The sequence below is a fragment of the Sarcophilus harrisii genome, chromosome 3 (genome assembly GCF_902635505.1).
Source record: "Sarcophilus harrisii chromosome 3, mSarHar1.11, whole genome shotgun sequence".
NCBI classification, from domain to species: Eukaryota; Metazoa; Chordata; class Mammalia; order Dasyuromorphia; family Dasyuridae; genus Sarcophilus; species Sarcophilus harrisii.
The window spans coordinates 81,506,083-81,527,458 of record NC_045428.1 but is presented as its reverse complement, the minus strand read 5'-3'; the positions used below and the strand labels follow the sequence as shown (position 1 = coordinate 81,527,458).

At 32.8% G+C, this 21,376-nt stretch overlaps 1 protein-coding gene across 1 annotated transcript in view; it reads right to left on the bottom strand.

The window, feature by feature from the left end:
• Positions 1–21,376, bottom strand: part of SUMO1 (small ubiquitin like modifier 1) — a 45,491-nt gene that overhangs the window by 8,706 nt on the left and 15,409 nt on the right. Inside the window, exons 2-3 of the mRNA XM_031958319.1 lie at positions 7,596–7,670; positions 1,230–1,307 (exon numbers count right to left, since the gene is read on the bottom strand). Of these exons, the coding sequence (XP_031814179.1) occupies positions 1,230–1,307; positions 7,596–7,670 (153 nt within the window). The remainder of the gene's footprint in view (positions 1–1,229; positions 1,308–7,595; positions 7,671–21,376) is intronic.

Sequence of the window (21,376 nt, the reverse complement as noted above, 5' to 3'; positions counted from 1 at the left end):
GAAGGAATAAGTTTTATTACAGACAAGTATACTTATTAACTAAATTAGAAGTCTAATAGAATTCATTAAGTAATCTGTTTTAGACAATTAAGAATACATTTAACTAGAATGTCACTACATGTTGGTGTGTGGATAATTAAAAAGCACTTATTTTAGTCAATATTTTAAACAGTCATCACACTTGGCTCTAGGGACTAGGATAGTTTAGTTGCTTTTCCCCCTCAGATTTACACATACTAATTACAAAAGTAAATGGCTAATCTAATAATTCTTTGTATAAACTGTTTTATCAAAAATTCAGAACAAAGTCAAAATTAATGGGATTTTGTCCTAACTAGCTCTTTATTATAAACAGAACTGACTAAATTATTTTATTACATAATAACCAACATTATATATATAAAATATATGGTGATAATGTAAGAAATACTGTACAATAGGTCTATCTATTTCACCTTTCCGCCTGTGAATTAACTTTGTATAAATGACTTATGAAGAATTTATACTAAGGTAAAAAAGAACAGCAAAGATTTATGTTTTATAAAATAAGTGAATCATAAATTGATTCCTCTTCACTATCTTCATATAAACTATGAAAATATTTCTAAAGAAAACCAGTTTCAAAGAACTATAGATCCAATAACAAGATATATATTAGACGCTTTTGACATCAAAACTATTGTTAGATTATAGACATCTAGAGTTAATATCTGTAGGTTTCCTTAGTATCACTACTTTCACTAACAAATAATACAATTCATTAAGCAGTGGTCCTTGGTTCTATGTTCATCATACACACTTAAATCTAAGATATCTAAAAACCTATTAGCCTTAAGAAATTCTATTCTGAAAACTAAGAATAAAATTATCTTTAGTTTTAAATATACTAGTGAGAAATTCTATACTGAAAACTAAGAATAAAATTATCTTTAGTTTTAAATATACTAGTGAGCAAAAAAAAAAAAAAAATTCCCTAATTAGTCATGGTTTAGTTCCTAGCATTTATACAGCACTTAATATTTCAAAATGATTTTACCTTATAAATTCACAACAAGAAATGGCTCACATCAAGTAAATCCCAGAAAACATGGCAAAAGTAATGCTACTGGCAATCCTCCTTCCCAAATTACTAATGGTTAAAGAAATGAAAGGAAAACAACTTTTTTCTATACTTAATCTTTCTCAGAGAATTTTTTTTTCCTGATAAAAGGAAACTGTATTATACAAACCTGTCTTTGACAGTATGATTCTTTGAGTTTCTTGAGATGTGTTGTCATTTTCACCTTGAAGTGAATTTCACTGCTGTCCTAAGAACAGAAAAGAAAAAAGTTACTTCTTTTTATCAAGGATCTCTTTTATTTGGCCCCAAATGATTTTACTGCACATAATATTTTTACTAATGCTTCAAAAGCATTTCTAAATAACTTTATAAAGATAGTTTCAAATTTTACCTCATTCTACCCCTCCCTGCACACCCCAATATAAATCCTTATATGTTCTTTAAAAAATAAAAAAAAAGAAAAGAAAGAATCCCATTGATTTATTCCCCTTCTGGTCTGAGTTTTCTTGCAGAATGTGACAAAAATGGAAATATGTTTAAAAGAATTGCACATATTTAAACTATATCCTATTACTTGCTGTCTTGGGGAAGGGGGTGGCCATAAGGAAAGGGGAGAGAAAAATATGGAATATGTTAAAAACTATCTTTACATATATTTGGAAAATAAAACCTATTAAAAATACAAAAAATGAGATTATTAAGGGAAAATCATTAAAATATAAGATGGATGATGGAGGAAGAAAAGTCTTATACTATTACATTGCAAAATAAAACAAATAATTATCAAAACTACTTGGGTACTTATCTTACACCTAACAGAAATGAAAAAAATTCTGGAAGAGATGAGGGTAGAATAGGTATAGTAATGCACTATTGGTTGTTGTAAACAGATCTAATCATTCTGAAAAATAATTTGAAACTATGCCCAAAGATTACAAAACGCTGCGCATACTCTTTGACCCAGCAATACTACTACTAGGTCTGTATTCCAAAGAAATGAAAGCAAAAGTAAAAGGACCTACTTACACAAAAATATTTATAGAATAGAGAACTATTGTGCCATAAGAAATGAAGTAGTAGTTTCACAAAAACATGGCAAGACCCATATGAACTGATGCAAAATGAAGAACTGGGAAAACATTGTTCACAGTAACAGGAATATTATAATGATGTTGAATTGTGAAAGACTTAGCTTAACTCTGATCAATACAGTGAACCAAAACAATCCCAAAGGACTTATGATGAGAAAATACTATTCACCTCCAGAGAGAATTGCTGAACTCGATTGCAAATTGAAACATAATTTTCTCATTTTATTTTTCTTGCTTTTTAAAAAAATATAGCTAATATGGTAATACATTTTACATGATTTCACATGGATAATTCATATCATATGCTTGCCTTCCCAGTGGGTTAGGGAGAGGGTGGAAGGAAAAGAATTTGGAATTCCAAATCTAAAAAGAAAAGAATTGTTTAAAATAAAATTTTTTGAGCAAAAAAAAAGCTATTTGGGAGGTACATAACAAAAACAAATCAATGAAACAAAATAAAAAAATTTAGAAGCAAAATAAAATCATTTTTGATAAACCCAAGATTAAAAAATATTAGAGAAAAGGAAAAGCTAAGAATTATCACTAAGGAAATCAATTAAGAGTAAGGCAAAAAAGTTTAGACTCACAATTCATACTATCTACTCCAATAAACTCCAACTGATTTATAATCTTATAAAAAGAGAGAAAATTAGCAGAAAAATAATTTGGTTGCCCTAATTGTGCAAAGGAAAGATATATCAAATGAAAGCAATTTACTAGAAAAAAAAATAGATGAATGACTATATAAAAGCACTTATACAATAAAGAGAAATGCTACCAAAATATTTTTAATGGCATATTGGGGAGGGATTTTGTGGTAAATGTATCTGATAAAAATCTGACATTCAAAATCACAAGTGATACAAATTTATAAGGGTAATAGCATATGTTACAGTAGAAAAAAACTGGTTCTGAAGGATCAGGACTCAGTCTTTTTATCTATTAAGTGAAGAAATTAGATTGAATAAACTTCAAAGCCCCTTCCAGATTTAAATTCTAGAATCCTAACAATCTCCTAATCATTAAAAGAATATGAACAGATAATTCTCAAAGGAGGAAACACAAATGGTTTACAATCATTTGAAAACTATTCAAATTCTGAGAAATTTAAATTAAAATAACCCTTTTGAACCCCCTTATTCCCATAAAAACATAGGCCAAATAAGAAAGCACTTATGTAGGATTACTCGTAAATACTTTTAAAAGAAAGTCAGTGTTGATGAACTATAGGTGGTGAAAAAGGCCTACTAACACATTACTAGTGGAGGTATGAACAATTTTTAATATGGACCATGACACTTTAGGCAGTGGTCATATTACCAGAATTATATCATATTATTAAAAGAAAAAATCTGCATAAAAATATTTGTAGATGTTTTGATGTAATAATGGAAAAAACAGAAACAATTTGTGATTTCTGATGTTAGCCAAAATCTTGGCTCTTTATCTGCTATAACTACTAAGCACCAGTTATCCTAAAGGCAAAAAAGAGACATTGAAGATTTTTCTTGTCAGGTAATAACAATGATGAAATTTTTAAGAAACTTGCTTTGGAAGCTATGTGGAAGATGAATTACAGAAGGTAAAGATCAGAAGCTGGAAGTCCAATTAGGAGACTATTGCAATAATGCAAGCAAGTGGTAATAAGGGTCTGATTTAGGGTGGTAGCAATCATGTAAATAAAAAAATTGGGAACAGAAATATAAAGCAGAAATAAAAGATTTGGCAAGTAAATAGATAATGGGGGAGGAAGACAAGAAGAGTTAAGAATAACTTCAAGGCCACAAATCTGGGTAACTGAAAGGCGAGGGGGGGGGGGGGGGGGGGGGGGGGGGGGGGGGGGGGGGGGGGGGGGGAAGGAAGGGTGATGCCTTCAGTGAAAACGAAGTTTTGGAGAGAGTTTGAAGTTTGGAGGAGATTTCAGAAAGAGAATGAGTTCTGTATGGACATGCTGAGTTTGAGCTGCTTACATAACATCCAGGTAGGAAATGCTAACAGGCAGTTGGTGACATAGGGCCATAACTCAGGAAAGGAATTAAGGATGGATATATAAATGTGGGAGCTGATGGAGATGGAGATGATGATAACAAAAAGCAGTGGATGAAATCAGCAAGAGAGGCTAGGGGGAGAGCCTAGGCCAAAGCCTTGGAGCTAAGATAAGAATATGGAATCAGCAGTCAGATAAATCAAATGAAAATCAAGAAAGAGCAGTGTCACAAAACCAAAGGAAGAGAGAATCCAAGAGAATGAAGCAGTCAAGCATAAAAATCTACAGAGGGGTAAAGAATAAGACTGAGAAAAGGTCATCAGATTTTAACAATTAAAAAAATCAACTATCCTCATTTATCAATTGGGGAAAGACTTACATTCTTATAAATTTTTGACATAGTTCTTTATACTGGCTATAAAAATTTTTTCCAGCTTTATACTTTTAATTGTTTTGCTTTTGTTTATGCAAACACTTTTTAATTTAATGTCATCCAACTCTAAGATACCACTACACACCTGTCAGATTGGCTAAGATGACAGGAAAAAATAATGATGATTGTTGGAGGGGATGCAGGAAAACTGGGACATTGATGCATTGTTGGTGGAGTTGTGAACGAATCCAACCATTTTGGAGAGTAGTTTGGAACTATGCTCAAAAAGTTATCAAACTGTGCATACCCTTTGATCCAGCAGTGTTACTACTGGGATTATATCCCAAAGAGATTATAAAGAAGGGAAAGGAACCTGTATGTGCACGAATGTTTGTGGCAGCCCTTTTTGTAGTGGCTAAAAACTGGAAACTGAATGGATGTCCATCAGTTGGAGAATGGCTGAATAAATTGTGGTATATGAAAATTATGGAATATTACTGTTCTGTAAGAAATGACCAACAGGATAATTTCAGAAAGGCCTGGAGAGACTTACACGAACTGATGAGTGAAATGAGCAGGACCAGGAGATCATTATATACTTCAACAACAATACTATATGATGACCAGTTCTGATGGACCAGGCCATCCTCAGCAACGAGATCAACCAAATCATTTCTAATGGAGCAGTAATGAACTGAACTAACTATGCCCAGAAAAAGAACTCTGGGAGATGACTAAAAACCATTACATTGAATTCCCAATCCCTATATTTATGCACACCTGCATTTTTGATTTCCTTCACAAGCTAATTGTACAATATTTCAGAGTCTGATTCTTTTTGTACAGCAAAATAACGTTTTGGTCAGGTATACTTATTGTGTATTTAATTTATATTTTAATATATTTAACATCTACTGGTCATCCTGCCATCTAGGGGAGGGGGTGGGGGAGTAAGAGGTGAAAAATTGGAACAAGAGGTTTGGCAATTGTTAATGCTGTAAAGTTACCCATGTATATATCCTGTAAATAAAAGTCTATTAAATAAAAAAATAATAATAATAATTTAATGTCATCAAAGTTGTCCATTTTGCATTTCATAATGTTCTCTAGTTCTTCTTTGGTCATAAATTCTTCCCTTCTCCAAAGATCTGATAGGTAAATTATCACTTGCTTTCCTAATTTGCTTATGGTACCAATCCTTTATGCTCAAATCATGTACCCATAAGAAATATCTTTTAAAATCATTCCCTTAAGTCCAAAGCTGGGAAAAAAATTTATAGCCAGTGTTTCTGATAAAGGTTTTATTTCTAAAATATATAAAGAACTACGCCAAATTTATAATAAAAATGTTTCCTCAATTGATAAATAAATTGTCAAAGGATACGAACAGACTTTCAGATGATGAAATTAAAGCCATCTAAAGTCATATGAAAAAATTCTTCAAATTAGTATTGATTAGAGAAATGCAAATTAAAACAACTCTGATGTACCATCTCATACCTCTCAGATTGACTAAAATGACAGGAAAGGAAAATGACGAATGTTAGAGGGGATGTGGGGAAACTGGGACACTAATGCATTGTTGGTGGAGTTGTGAAATGATCCAACCATTCTGGAGAGTAATTTGGAACTATGTCCAAAGGGCTATCAAACTGTGCATATCCTTTGATGCAGCCATGGAAGGAAAAGGACCCACATGTGCAAAAATGTACATAGCAGTTCTTTTTGTGATATCAAAGAATTGGAAAATGAGTAGCTGCCCATCAACTGGGGAATGACTGAATTAAGTTATAGTGCATGAAAGTTATGGAATATTGTTTTATAAAAAACGAACAAGATGACATTAGAAAGGCCTGGAAAGATTCACATGAATTGATGCCAAGTGAAACAGATAGAACCAGGAATACATTGTACAAAGAAACAGCAAGAATATGTGAAGATCAATTATGAAAAACTTGGTCTTGTCAGTGATTCAGCAATTCAAGGCAATCTCAATAGACTTTGGATAGAAAATGGCATCTGTATTCAGAAAAAGAACTATGGAGATAAAATATAAAAGATAAAATGTAAATCAACACATGCTATGTTCACTTCTTTTTTCTGATTTTTTTCTCTCCCATGGCTTTTCCCTTTTGTTCTGATTTTTCTCTCCCAACATGATTCATATAGCAATGTGTATTAAAAATAATAAATCAACTAGAGAAAATATCTCCAGTTGAGTGGTAATGTCAGAACCCAAACTTCCAGGGATTGAGAAGTAACATAGGTAAGAAATAAGAAGTCAGAGATTATACAGACTTTTTTTCCAGGCATTTAATCATAAAAGACAAGGGACTTTCTGAACAACAGGTCAAGAGTTTAGCAGTTATAAAAATTTGGGGGGATATGGAGAAGTCAAGTCAGTAAACATTAAATGCCTACAATGCAACAGGCACTGAGGAAGATCTGGGTGTAATTCCAGGAATCAGGGAACAATCAGTAGAAAAGAAGAAATTGAAAATCAGAGGGAGGCTAATCCTTCCAGAAGAAACAATATAAAAAGCAAAAGTAGAGCAGTTGGTCTTGGCAAAAAAAAAAAAAAAAAAAGAGCAAAGTGAAGAATGATAGAAAAGGCTCTGACAAATTGAATGGGGGGGGAAAGGAGCTCTTAGTGTATCACCTCTATTTTGCTTAGTCATCTAAATACTAAAATGAAGGGGTAACAGAATGGTATAAAAGACTAGAAAAGGCCTGGTAGATAAAACTGTAAAAAAATCCCACATAAAACCAGTAGGTTTATGTGATATCCTCAGGCTCCATTCAAGTATTGCCTACCCTAGAAAGAGTAGAAAAGGTGTGATAGAGTTATGCCAGAGGTTGGATCCAGCCAGGCATGAATGGTTCTATGAAGAGAAAACAATTCAAGGGGGGAGGATAGTATTAAGACTGAGTCTTCTAGGGAGTTAAGATAGCAAGGAAGCAGAGAGAGAACTACAAGGACTGTAGCTCTCCATAAAAAAGAACAAGTTTGAGGTAATTAAAGGGAGAGATGAAAGGTTAGGAGGCCACAAATACCAGACAGATTAGGTAAAAGATGGTACTCACCTGTCCAATGACTTTGAGTTTAATGTATTCTCCTTCTTTCTTTTCTCCCAAGTCCTCAGCAGAAGGCTTTGCTTCCTAATCAAAAAAAAAAAAAAAGTAAATTTCTCATTTTCTACTGAAAAGTAAATTACCTTTCCTTAAAGCAGAAATTCTGTACTGAAAAATACTGTTTTTTTTCCCAGCATATGGAATCAATCTAAAAAATGATAATGAATCAACTTCAGTCAAAAGCACTAGTTTGAAGAGAGGGAAATTAAGAAATTGTTTCTATTTTTTAATATAGTCAATTTTTTATTATTCACATTATTCCATTTCATTCATATTTTTAATCTTAGGTCAAATTCTCCAAAATGATAATCATATTTATGACCCAACTAGCTAGCCAGTCAGGTTGAGGACACTCAATTAACATTATCAATTAAAAAAACAGAATTCGAAAGGAAAACCTGCTGCCAAAATGGTGACAACCATTACAGAGTGAAAGAGAAACTATTTTGAGATTATCTACCAATATGTATCAGTGCTCCCCACAAAGATGATATAGAATATATTTATATGCAAGAATTGATATAAGTGTATAATAAAAAGAAATAAGAATCCAATTTGTTTATAAATGTAAGAAGGGAAATAAAATATGAATCACAAAAACACCTAGAAAGGAAATAAACAGAATTATGAGAAAGTTTTATCATGATACATTATAGTAAGAAAAAGAGCTATTTTTAAGGAATGAAACTCAGAATGGTTGTTAGATAACATAGAAGAACATTTCTTATGACAATGTTCTTCTATGTTCTCTAATAACCATTCTGACCACCATATTATTTAATCTTTAAACTTAAATATATGTTCTTTTACTCCTCATTACTTCTTCAGAAATAAACACTTCTCCCTCCCATGTAACTATATATTGTAGTTTAAATGTGGGCATCTACTACTTGCTTCAAATTAACAATACAAAACCAATAAATCTTATGAAAAACAAAATCCTTACATTCAAGAATCAACAGCCTACAAAAGACTGTAGCTTTTGTGTATCTATAATAAAAATAGCTTAGATAACAGAATTGGCTTGGTTAGTATAAACCCCTGCCTGCTTGTCATGCTGCAGTGTTTTGAATTTTTGCTGACTGCAGCAAACTGGCACAGTAGATAAAAGTAACCTTCTTAGCTGATAATAGTATTTGACCTGAAAGCTAAGCATATAAACTTGGAAAACATCCTGAATATTATCTTGACATGTTCACTTCACCTTACTCAGTTCTTAAGTTTGTGAGAAAGAAGAGATATTATCCTCATTTTGTAAATGGAATCAATTCTTGGGGCACTATTAACTAACTTGCCCAATAAAATAAACAAACTCTATACTATAGAAGGAGGAATAGTTCCCTCTCTTCTTCTTTCTCTATTCTGTTAAGTCAAGTATTCTCATTTATTTCCACTTGCAAACTCTAAACTACACTTGTCAATTAGCTACTGTGCATGGTCAGAGAGAATAAAAAAAGTTGATAAAACAGCAAACTGCCTTAAATCAGAAAGGTCATCTTTTCTTTGTCACCTTTATTCTGGTTTCCTGTATGGAAACCTTTGTGTCAAACTTTCTACAAGTTTTATTTCTGATTGATTTTATGGACTTGTGTTTATTTTTCTCTAGTTTCCAACAATTAGTTTCCTGATTCCACTGTTTTACTCAGTTTATCATCTACTACCTTTCTCAATCTTGTACTCACCCACCTAACACCCTTACTTTAGCTGGCCTACTTGGTTCTGAGTTATGCTGCTCAGTCTTTTCAGTTGTGTCCTACTCTTTGTGACTCCATTTGGGGTTTTCTTGGCAAACATAATGGAGTACTTTCCCATTTCCTTCTCTGGTTCTTTTTAAAATGAGGAAACTGAGGCAAACAGGATAATGGGATCTTCACCATCATATTGGTGAATACATCTGGCAAATGCTCATCTCTTCCTATTTAATGCTTCACCTGATATTTATTATGAGAGTCACTGACAAGTTTTATTTCTATTGCTACATTTTCTAAGGATTTCTAAATAACCTCAATACATGAATGAAAGACTTCTTATAACAGAGCCTCTAACCTACTAAATGTTTTTTCATAATAAACAATAATGCAACCTTATATTGTTTATATCTTTTAGACAATTGTGACTATGATTAAGGTGATCTTTGTTAAATATTATTTGCACACTGATTTTCGACTGCATAACAGTCTCATCAAAAATGCCCTTAATTTACTAATAAATAGATAATCCTCATATACATTTTATATAGATGATAAAAGTCAGTAGTTGGGTCATGCCAGAAAACTTGGACTCTAAACCCCACTACCTGCTCTGACCTTTGATATTTCTTTCTGATCCTACCTCATTCCACCTATTATATTTCCACCTACGACAATAGAAAGTGAAACAGTAATCTTTGTATCATATCACAAAATAAAAGTCCTATTTTTATCCTTACAGTTATGAATTATAATCAACTGACAAAAAGATCTCTTCAAATGTATTATATTACTAAGGGTAACAAGAAGTATATATTTGAATTTCACAAGAAAATGTGAAGTACAGTCTTGAATTTTCCAGCAAGATTCTGAATATAAGGGGCAGCTAGGTGGAGCAATGGATAGAGCACCAGCCCTGAAATCAAGAGTTTCTGAGTTCAAATTTGACCTCAGACACTTAACATTTCCTAGCTGTGTGACCCTGGGCAAGTCATTTAATCCCAATTGCCTCAGCAAAAATAAACAAACAAATAAATGAATAAATAAAAATTAAAAGAATATTTGGAATATTACAGATCTCACCAATTCACCATGGTATTTAGACTAACATATAATAAACTTCACAACACAACAAAGAAAATCCTTTCCCCTGAATTTTTAAAAAATTCTGAGGTCTTTGAAGACCTCAGAACCTCAGAAACTAAACACTAAAAGAGTGGTGCTATCCATTAGGTAAAAACCATTAGCAAATATATCAATCTGAATATTGATGTAATTTTATTTTTAACATGATATTCTGTTAAAGTCCTATGTTTTAGTTGTAGTTAAAGAGAATGTAAAAATATTGCTAAGAAATTTAAGATATGTAAATGTTTTAACATTAACATTTTAAAAGAAATATAAGTTGTGCGGTTTGTTTTCTCCTCAAATGGATCTATGATTTAGCCAATTTCAGACATCCTTCCAACAATCATGAACACAACCCATTCATTCTATGTGACTTTTGTCCAAGTCCTTGAAAAAACACTAAATATCACACTTGGCTCTTGCCACACAAACTCATCTTCTGTCATACAATTTCTTGGTATCCTTAACTTCCTTGTTCTTTTCTGTTGTTCACCATGGGTTAAGTAATCAAGCCACAAGAAGCCTTTTCACTGTTTTCTGTTTGATATTCACCTTTAGTTCTTCAGAGGTAGTCATGTCCCAGGTCTTGCTGCCATGAAGCAAAATCAGTAAAATGTTTCTATTGTTTAAAAGCTAGACATAAGCTGTTATGGAAAACTTAAAGTTAATAAAAATCCAGAGTACTCTTCCTTTTCAACTCTGGGCCTAGCTCACTGTCCATCTGTATTGTTTCTCTGACACGTAAACTGTTGGGAAGTCCTATAAGAGCTTTATTCAGACTCTTCTCGAAATTTGGACAACACATCCTTTCCTATGTGAATTTATTCTTTCCTATATGAATAAATGATCTTTTCTGTAATGTCTTAAGTTTTAATGTAATAAACATGGTACTATCCACAAGCATATATGGAGGACTACAATATCCACAGGGAATCCCTATCCAAACAAGATTCTGCATTGGAACTCTACCTGATATCACATTGGTGAATACATTTGACAAACATACATATCTATCTTCCTGTTTAATACCTCACCTCATATTTATTATGAGAGTTACTGTGAAGTTTTATTTCTATTGTTACACTTTCCAAGGATTTCTAAATGACCTCAACACATGAATGATTCCTTATAAAAGAGCTTTTAAACCTACCAAATAAATGCTTTTTCATAATCAACAAACAGTAATCACAATGGAATCTTACACTGTTTACATCTTTTAGATAATTGTGATACGGTTAAGATGATCTTTGTTAAGTATTACTTGCAAAAACTGGCTTTCTCCCTAATAACAGCCTTGTCAAAAATACTCTTAATTCACTAACAATAGATGAGGCTCACATACATTTTGTATAGACGAGAGAAAAGGCATAAAAGTCAGTAGCTGTTGATATTCTCAGTTATTTTTTAGTATTAACAGGCCCAAAATGTTTTCCACATCTTTAGTACCTTCCCCTCCATTACATACCTGTTTTGGTAAACAGGTCCCGCAATGTCCTCACAGATATATCATCCACATAAATCTCCTCTACATATACTTAATGCAATCTGGTGCTTATTCTCATCTTAGTTCTCTTTTGTGCTATCTATCTATCTGTAAGCAAGCATGTAAGGAATTATGATATTAGGGTCTAAATGTGATGAATACACTATCCTTGATGAAGAAAAGTCATAATTGTTGCAAATATTTTCCACCTTTCTTCTATGCATAAGACTCCTATATCCATCTTTGACTACATCTGAGACAGCTTTACTTATCAAAGCTAACTCAGAGTACCAATTATTCTTTTGATTCCTTTCTTTAGGCTATATGATCCAATTCATATTCATTCATCCATCCTTCTAAGATTTTTAGAGACAAACATATTCTTGTTCAGAATTACCTTTAGCAGTCATCTATTTTGAAAATAAATCAAATACTTGCTAAAGTATTTTCTATACTTTTTTGGTCACCTTCCTGAAATTTGTATTAATTTTTGAGATACAAGAATTTTTTTACATAAAGTTTTTGCTATAAAAACCATTTTTAGCTCAAAGGTCTTAACAAAAAAAAAAAAAAAGGTGAAGGGGCTAGATTTTGACTCCTATCTTAGATGAAATTATCACAGTGCTAATGATATATATGCAAGTATTTATTAAAGCACTTACTATTATATATTATACTATTATATATTATACTATTATATATTAAAGCACTTACACCAGGCACTGTGCTTATTTTGAATCATGTATTAAATTAGGATTAAATCTTAATTTCTTTTTTTTTTTTAATCTGAGAGTCCGATCTTAACTTTACTGAGCCAATAGTGTGACTATATATAAGACAAATGACTTGGGGAATAATTTCCACATCCATTATATGCCTTTTCCTATTAAATGTAATCAAGTTCATTCTTTGTGATATTATTTGGGGCTCTCCATAATTAACACCTACCAATTTTTAAAAATAAAGTACTGATGGTATAGTCTGTATGATCTACAAGTCTTTGCAGTCTCTAATTTTTTTCTCCCAAATAATATATTTTCATGTATTTTTTTCCATCTTCAACTTTTCCACTATTTGCATAACAACCACCAAGGATATATTCATTTAATGTGGAAATATTTATTAAATTCTTCATAACATCTCTATCATTTCACCCCTATTAAATTGATGTTTTGTATGAGATACAATTATTTTCATGGTAGTTTATCATTAATACCGCACTAACTAGGTATTGACTATTTCTCATAGCTTTGAGGTTCATGATAAAACATACTCTATGTCAACTTCTTTGCATATCAAAAGAGTTATCTTCATAACAACAGGATTGTGTGACTATCAATTATGATAGACTTGGTTCTTCTCAGCAGTTCAGTGATCCAAGGCAATCCCAAAACACTGGTTGGAAAATGCCATCCACATCCAGAAAGAGAACTAAGGAGACTGAATATAAGTTCAATACATACAATTTTCACCTTTTTTCCCCTTCTGTTTTTTTCTTCTCATGGTTTTTTCCCTTTTGTCCTGATTTTTCTCTCTCAACATGATTCATATGGAAATATTTTTTAAATGAATATACATGCATAACCTAAAAAAAATTTATATGCAATTAGGGAAAATAAAAATAATTATTTTTTTAAAAGTATCTGTGAGGCAAACTTCCAGTTTGCTACAACTTTCATCTTTGTCAGATTAACATTACTTAGATCCCCCAGTTGCTGACTATTGTAACAAGTTTCTTACTTTTAGAGTACCAACAGTCTAATTAAAGTTTGACAGTCTTTAAAAACTTTGAGATTCTTAGTACCCTCTGTACCCTTTCCTGCCACGATCATCACTATCACCTTCACTCTACATCTAATCTGTCACTCTTACTAAAGAAGCAGAAAAGGATCACAAGACTAGAGTCAATTTTTGTCTTCTTTCTTTGGTTTCTTTATTTCATGGATTGCCCTGGACAAAGAATTTTCATCACCAGGCAGCAGCTCACTTATCGGAGAGATGCATCCTTACAATTTATTAGCCTCTTTCTCAGAAAACAGACTCATTCTGTTCCTGGGGTTATATACTTTCCAGCATTTAACACTGTTCCCAGAGCTTATGCTCTCCTGGCATAGCCTTCAAGAATCTAGACACTTCAATATCAGATAAGACATTGGAGCAAGATTTTTTTGGTCAGTACTGACTATAATTAAAGGCAGACATCAAAGGGTCAAATACACTAATAGAATTTACAATATATCTTTTTTAAAGTTATGATTAATAAATTTTATTATCTATTTTCTGGATGATCCATCTTGTCAATCCTAAACCTTTAAGTTACAAGATATATTTTGTCCTCTCAGTTCATCACTCCACTTAATTCAGTTTTCCAAAATCCAAATTATTTCCCCTTTTTGACTGACTAGTTTCTGTGCAACTCTGACAGGTTGGTATAGTCATTACAGAGCTCATATTAACACAATGAAGAATACATTACAACAATTTAAGGATTTCTGATTTCATTTGTTGTTTAATAAACTTAAGATATAATACCTTTCTCTTGCCACTCAGTACAATATAATGAAATTTATTTCCAAATTCTGGACAACAATCCAAACAGGTTTTTGGTGATGCAGAAACTTCTTGACAAAAGGAACTGTCCTACTTTTCTATTTGTAACCCTAGTATTTAGCAGATGCTTTACATGTAATAAGCATTTAATGAATGTTTTTTCATTTATTCAACATTGAAAGGTTTCAGAACTCTGATTAGTACAATAACTATGAATTAATAAGGCATATAAATATGACCTTCAACAAAGAAGAAAACCCAAAGTACAAAACGAGGCATACATTTTCAGATATGGCTAGTATGTTTTTTTGTTTTGCTTTGTTTTTTGCTTAACTGTACTAATTTGTTACTAAAAGCTTCTGGGGGAGGGAGGGAAGGAGAGAACTAGAAAATTGCAGTGATACAAAAGCAGCATCTATGGCTTTTTTTTTTTTTTTTTAAGAAAAAAGTATCTCAAAGAAGTCCTAGAATAAATTAGAAGATTGAATTCTAAGATTAACTCTACTACTGACAATCTATGGCTTTTAACCTCTCTACACTACCTATAAAATTATAAGATGATTACATTATCTATAAAATGAAAAGAATTGTACTAGAGTGATCTCTAAAAAAAGAATGCTTTGTCCTTTTAGCAGGCAAGTCTTTTAGCAAAGGTGCTCACCATTCAATAAGGTAATTCATGTACAGAATCTACATTTAACTACTTTTAAAATATTAAATATCCTTAATAAACTTTGATGTATATTCAAAATTATTGCCAAAACAATCAGCCAAAAGCAGAGATAAAATCACATTAGTTTTGCTGAATTGATTTTTCTTCTTTATTCTCCTTTATTATAAGAGATTACTTTCTTCTAAGGATGGGAATGTAGGCAATAATAAAAAAAAAAAGATATTAATAAAATTCTTATTTTACTGAATTTGCAATATTATTATTTTACAAAACCCTACATCATTATAGAATTTAAAATATGCCCTGTGACTAAATAAACAAGACAAAATTAAATTAGACAAGTCTTAAAATTTAGAATTTTAAAATAAATCTTAAAATAAAAGTGTGTTAATGTGGGGGGTAGAGGAATAATTAAGGCCATTATGAAATTATCAATTTTAAATTCCTATCTATAACCCCTCAAAAAAATCGCAATAACTAAAACTGAGTTTAGTCACATTTTGATCAAATCTTTATAGGGACATTCTAAATCAAAAGAATGTTTAGGAAAAAGAATGTTTTACTAGAACACAGATCTATAGTAGGAAGGGATTCCCAGTTTATTTAGCTCAATCACCTCAATTTTGCAAGTGAGGAATCTGAGGTCCAAATAAGTTATGACTCAACTAAGATCACATCTATAAATTTATAATAAATTTAGCACTTTTCCCATAATTCCATGCTGTGTCCAATAACTTTAGGGTTGTTGTTGTTGTTGTTTTAAACCGTTATGTCAATAAATTACACAAGATTCTCAGTTGATGTCGTATAAATATTTCCTCCATCACTAGCATCTAAAAATGTTCCATCTGAGTCACCCCACAATCTCTGAGCATTGCCTGAAAGCAAAGAGCCCAAGTAAGTGACCAGGCCATTGCCAAAGCCAAGAGGCGTCAATGGTACTACTTGTGTACAAGTCTTCCCAATAACAAAGAAACTTGGGAAAACTATGATGAATTTAGGTAAATAATTTCAATGAAGAGATAGCTGGAAGGTAGTAGAGAGCTAAACCAGGAAGCTAAGAAAATTTTTCAGCCAATTTAATTGCCTAGGTAAGTCATCTGACTTTCCAGTTAAACAGAAAAGTTGTCAAACAGTTGCCATTTCATATCAGTAAACATGATGTCCTCATTGGGAGTTCCCAATAAAAATGAAGGGGGGGAGAGAGAATGAAAGTTACATGAAATCATAGGTCTGGTCAAACTTTTTTAAAAAGGAACTTAGAAAAATATTGTTATATGGAATGGCTAGCGGAATGTTTAAAAAAAAAAGTGTGGGGGGGTGGGGGTGGAATTTAAGGGCTTATGAAACTTTCCCCTCCTAAAAACTCCAGATAGGTTTTAAGTATCTATATTCATGTTGTATCTGTACCATAAACATTTTTGGTGCTTAATAAAAGTTTAAATTAGATGACATGTTTGTTGAATTGATATCAAATTGATTTATTGTTAACATCTTTAAAAAACTAGTCTGAACTTCAATATCAAAAGACATTTCCATATACATAGTTTAGAAAAACAATTACACATCAAACTATGAACCTATATTATGTATACAAGTTTGCTTTTCTTTTAATTCATGATCAAAAAAAAAAAAATTGTAAAAAGCCTTTTCCAATTCCTCTTACTTTTAGTGTTTCCTTCTGTTTGTTATTTCCTATTACTTTCTATATAGTTGTTTGTCCATTTGTTGGCTCAAAGTATCCCCCATTGGACTTGTGAGCTATGTGAGGGCAGAGATTGTCTTTTGCTGCTACTGCTTCTTTTTTTTAATTCCCAGAACTTCAGAACAGTGACAGGCACAGAATGGCACTTAAATAACTGTTCTTTAATTTGTTAGTGCCAGAGTGGTTCTATTTTAATGATTTGGGGTTGTGAATGTTGGTTTCAACATAACTGCCTTGAAACAAGGGTTTATTTTTTATATGCAGATTATACAGTTTTATAAAAACCAGTCCCATCCATGGGTGGACATGGTCTTCCCCTGGAAGACCACAAGGGGCTGTGTACATAAGGGAAGGTATTATCCAGTCTGACAAGATCACAGATCACTTTCTTCTCAGAACTAAGAGAAGTGTTTTGCAAATAGTAAGCACTTAATAAATGGTTACTGAGAAACACACATATATCAAACTCTAAAGCGAAACAGTTAAGAAGATAATAAATACTGGCAAGGGAAAAATCTAGAAAAGCAAACAATTGGAAACTAAGTTGGTACCCATTATAAGATATAGAGATAATCTCAAAGAATCTTAGGAAGCAAAAAGTGATACAGACTGAAGTGGACAGAAAAAAATTTATACAAAAGCATAATTAAAAAAAATTTTTTTTTGGTGAGGTTTAACAACTGATCAAAGCCAACTGCGCCTCCAGAGGACGTATAACGAGGCAAAGTTTATACCAGCCTCTGACAGAGAAGTGACAGACTCAAAAGTGCAGAGACCTACATTTTTGTATATATCTACTGTGTGAGTGTTTGCTTAACTATGCTTATCTGTTTTAAGTTTTTTTTCTTTTTTTTAATTAGGGTGTGGGGGTTGATTCTTTTTAATTTAAAAAGATCATTTTATAATCTCCAAAAATCCACAGAAAACTACAGAAGATAGAGGACAATTTTGAAAGTAATAAGTTAGGTAATTAAGACTTTTTTTTTTTTTTTTTTTTTTAAGGCAAGTGGTATAGCCATAGTTACCCTCTCATATCCAATCCTCTTTCTGTATTCTAGGAATATAGGAATGATCTTTTTTTTTTTTCTCGCTATTTAAAAGTTTGGAATATAAAAAAAAAAAATCTACATTAAAAAACAAGGTTTTTATGTTTAGAATTTAACCATCACAAAATTTCAACTATCCAGAACCCTTATGGAAAATGAGTCATGCTGATATAAATTAATTCACTGGAGAGTTACAGATTAATTTTACAAAAACAGCTCTAGAATGCTAATTTTACAAAAACAAACTTTTATTTTATTTAACAATCTTATCTTTAAAACTGGGTTTTATTTTAGTCAGACATTCTTCTAAAATGTATTAGAAATTAAATATTTTTCTGCCTTCTTCAAGGATACTAACCAGAGGCAGCTAAATTGGTACAGTGGAGAGAGCACTCTCCCTGGAATCAGGAAAACCTGCATTCAATTCTGGCCTCAGATACTTAACACTAGCTGTGTGACTGACTCTGAGTAAGTTACTTAACCCCAACTGCTTCTCAAAAAACAAAACAAAACAAAACAAAACAAAACAAAACAAAACAAAACAAAACAAAACATAATTTCACAATAATTTGGATTATAATTATGAATGCCAATTAAACGTTGTTATTGTCATTCAGTCATTTCAATCATGTCTGACTCTTCAGGACCCTATTTGGAGTTTTCTTGACAAAGATAATGAAGTAGTTTGCCATTTCCCTCTCCAGCTCATTTTACAGATGAGGAAACTGAGGAAAAGTGTTAAGTGACACACAACTGTCACGTTTCTGAGATCAAATTTGAATTCAAGAAGCCTGAACTCTTATCTAGTACACAATCTAGCTACAGATTATAAATCTAACATAATTATTATATAGTATTGTAATTTTTAATATAGCAAATACCCTTGGAATTTATTTAAATACTTAAAGCTGTATATTTCTAAAGCATAGTAAAATAAATCCAAATCACTATTTTTTGCTCTTTATAGATTTTATAGATAAGCTAACAAGAGGATCAGAAGCTATCAGAAACAAATCTTACCTTCGCTCTCATTTGCTGTGAGCTTAGAAATTTAAATTGTCTGAGTTCTAGCCAAAGAGGCTCAACAATAAGTACATGAGTTATAGACATGGACTTCATAATATCTATTTTGACTACTCACAATACATTCTATCAACTGGTGAGTGCCTCTTTCCTATTAACACTAGCTCTTTTGTCCTCCTGCTATACCACATAAAGTCTCCTCACTGGGGAAAAACTTACTGGCTTTTCAGGTGGAGAACTATATGGGACTTGTCAATCACTTCTTGCCTCAAGGACCCACTTCATAATCCAGGGCCAGCTCCTACTTTCTTTCCTTCTACAGTATTACTGGCTCTCTGCCACTATCATCTCACTTTTTCCACCTGGCTAATTCTCCTCCCAAGGTTTACATGGAAATGGAAGAAAGAATTCTGACTTTGCCATGCTTCCCAATAACCACCCAAGTTTGGGTTACAAAACAAGGAAGCAGGAGTTTAACAACAACAACAACAAACAACAGATTAGAGTTACAAAAAGTCTTAAAAGCCTGTTTACTACAAACTATTAACTCAACTCTTTTATGTCATTGTTCAGTCATGTCTGACTCCTTGTGAGCCTGTGGATCATACTGTCTGTGTGGTTTTCTTGGCAAAGATACTGGAGTGCCATTTCCTTCTCCAGTGGAGTAAGGCAGGCAGAGGTTAAGTGACAATGTGCCTAAGGTCCCACAGTTAATATTTGAGGCCAAATTAGAAGACAGTTCTTTCTGACTCCAGACCCCCAATCCTAATCTTCAGCAAAATGTAAATATACTAGTTATACTCCCCTAACTCCCTTTCTCAGCTTCAAGACAACAAAGGAATGAGGGAGAGAGGCTAGAAACAGTGTGTATCTACGCTACAAAAACTGGATTCAAAGAATCTTCCAAGTAGGCACCTTCATTTTTCTTGGGGTGAGACTACTCAACTAGCATCAGAAATAACAAGAGCTGAGATCTCTACTTGTTATTCCTCTAGGAACTTTGACAAAACTCCCTACTCCTTCCATCCTCCTCTCATAACTTCTAGATCTGTTTGGGGTTATCAGCCATGGAAGTGGATACCACTATCTTCATTCATTTAATGCAATTCAACTCAACAAGTATTTGAATAAGTGAGTAAGTGAGTGTGTGAGTGTGTGTGTGTGTGTTGTACAAAGTACTATGCAATGCACATGCAGGACATAAAGGACACAAATATAACAGTCTCTGCAATCAAAGAGCTTACATCTATGACAACAGGAAACAAGTACACAGATCATGTAATATGAAAAACAAATACTAAACATATAGAAAATTAGAATATTTTCCAAGAAGGAATAGACTGGCAATTAAAAGAGGCCTCTAAGATAGGAGCTGATCCTTAAAGGGAATAATAATTATTGATATTGCCTGCTAAAGTTAAGGAGGAAATGAATTCTAGGCATGAGGGACACCCTGTTCAAAGGCACAGAGGTAGAAAAGCAGGATTGCATGACCTAAATAAGCCAGTTCCACTAGAAGGGCACGTGCAGGAAAATAATGTGCAATCAAACAGAGAAGGCTGGCTGAAGCCAGGGTACAAGGTCTGGACTGCCCCTGGAGCCATTCGAGCAGTGAGCAGAAGTGCCGCAGGATCCAAATAGTTCTTTAGGAGTATCTCTTTGGCAACTACAAGGAGGCTGGTCTGGATGGAATGGGAAGAGATCCAACCTGAGGAGGCCAAGTAAGAAACTAATGCCATAGCCCAGGTCTCAAGGTCTAGAAGCGGGCAGTGGCTACCCGAGCAAAGAGAAGGGCATGGATCCAAGAGATAGGACAAAAATAGAACTGAGAGAACAAGACAAGCAATTGACCAGAGGTGAGGTGCTGGAGAGTGAAGAGTCAAGGACGATTCCAAGCAACCCAAGGTGACTGGAAAAAGGGGACATTCTTGATAGAAACAGGGAAGAAAAGGCAAGGTTTAGTAATAAAGCTAATGAATCCTGTTTTGGAAGGACCTCGGCATTAATTCAGTCTGAAATGCTCAAGAAGCAGGCCATGAGACAGGACTGAAATTCAATAGGAAAGATTATGGATAAATAAGCAGTTCTAAGAAGCATCTGCATAAAAGATAAGTCAAGAAGCATTTCTGCACCAGGGACTGTGACTGTGCTCAATGTAGTTGAACCCGTGGGAGCTAATGAGATCACAAGTTTAGAGACTAGAGAACCCAGTTAGCAGGTAAGACATGAGTAATAAAAGGCAGTTCAGTGACATGGTAGATAGAGCACCAGTCCTGTTCACAGAAGAACAAAAATTCAAATATATAATATTTACACACTTACCCACTAAAACATTTGTTAACCTGAAACCAATTTTTTCTATCCTCTTCCAGTATCCATATTCACTCTGAAATTACTAAAAACAGTTGAGAGGCAAGTTCTTCACAGGATTTCTCTA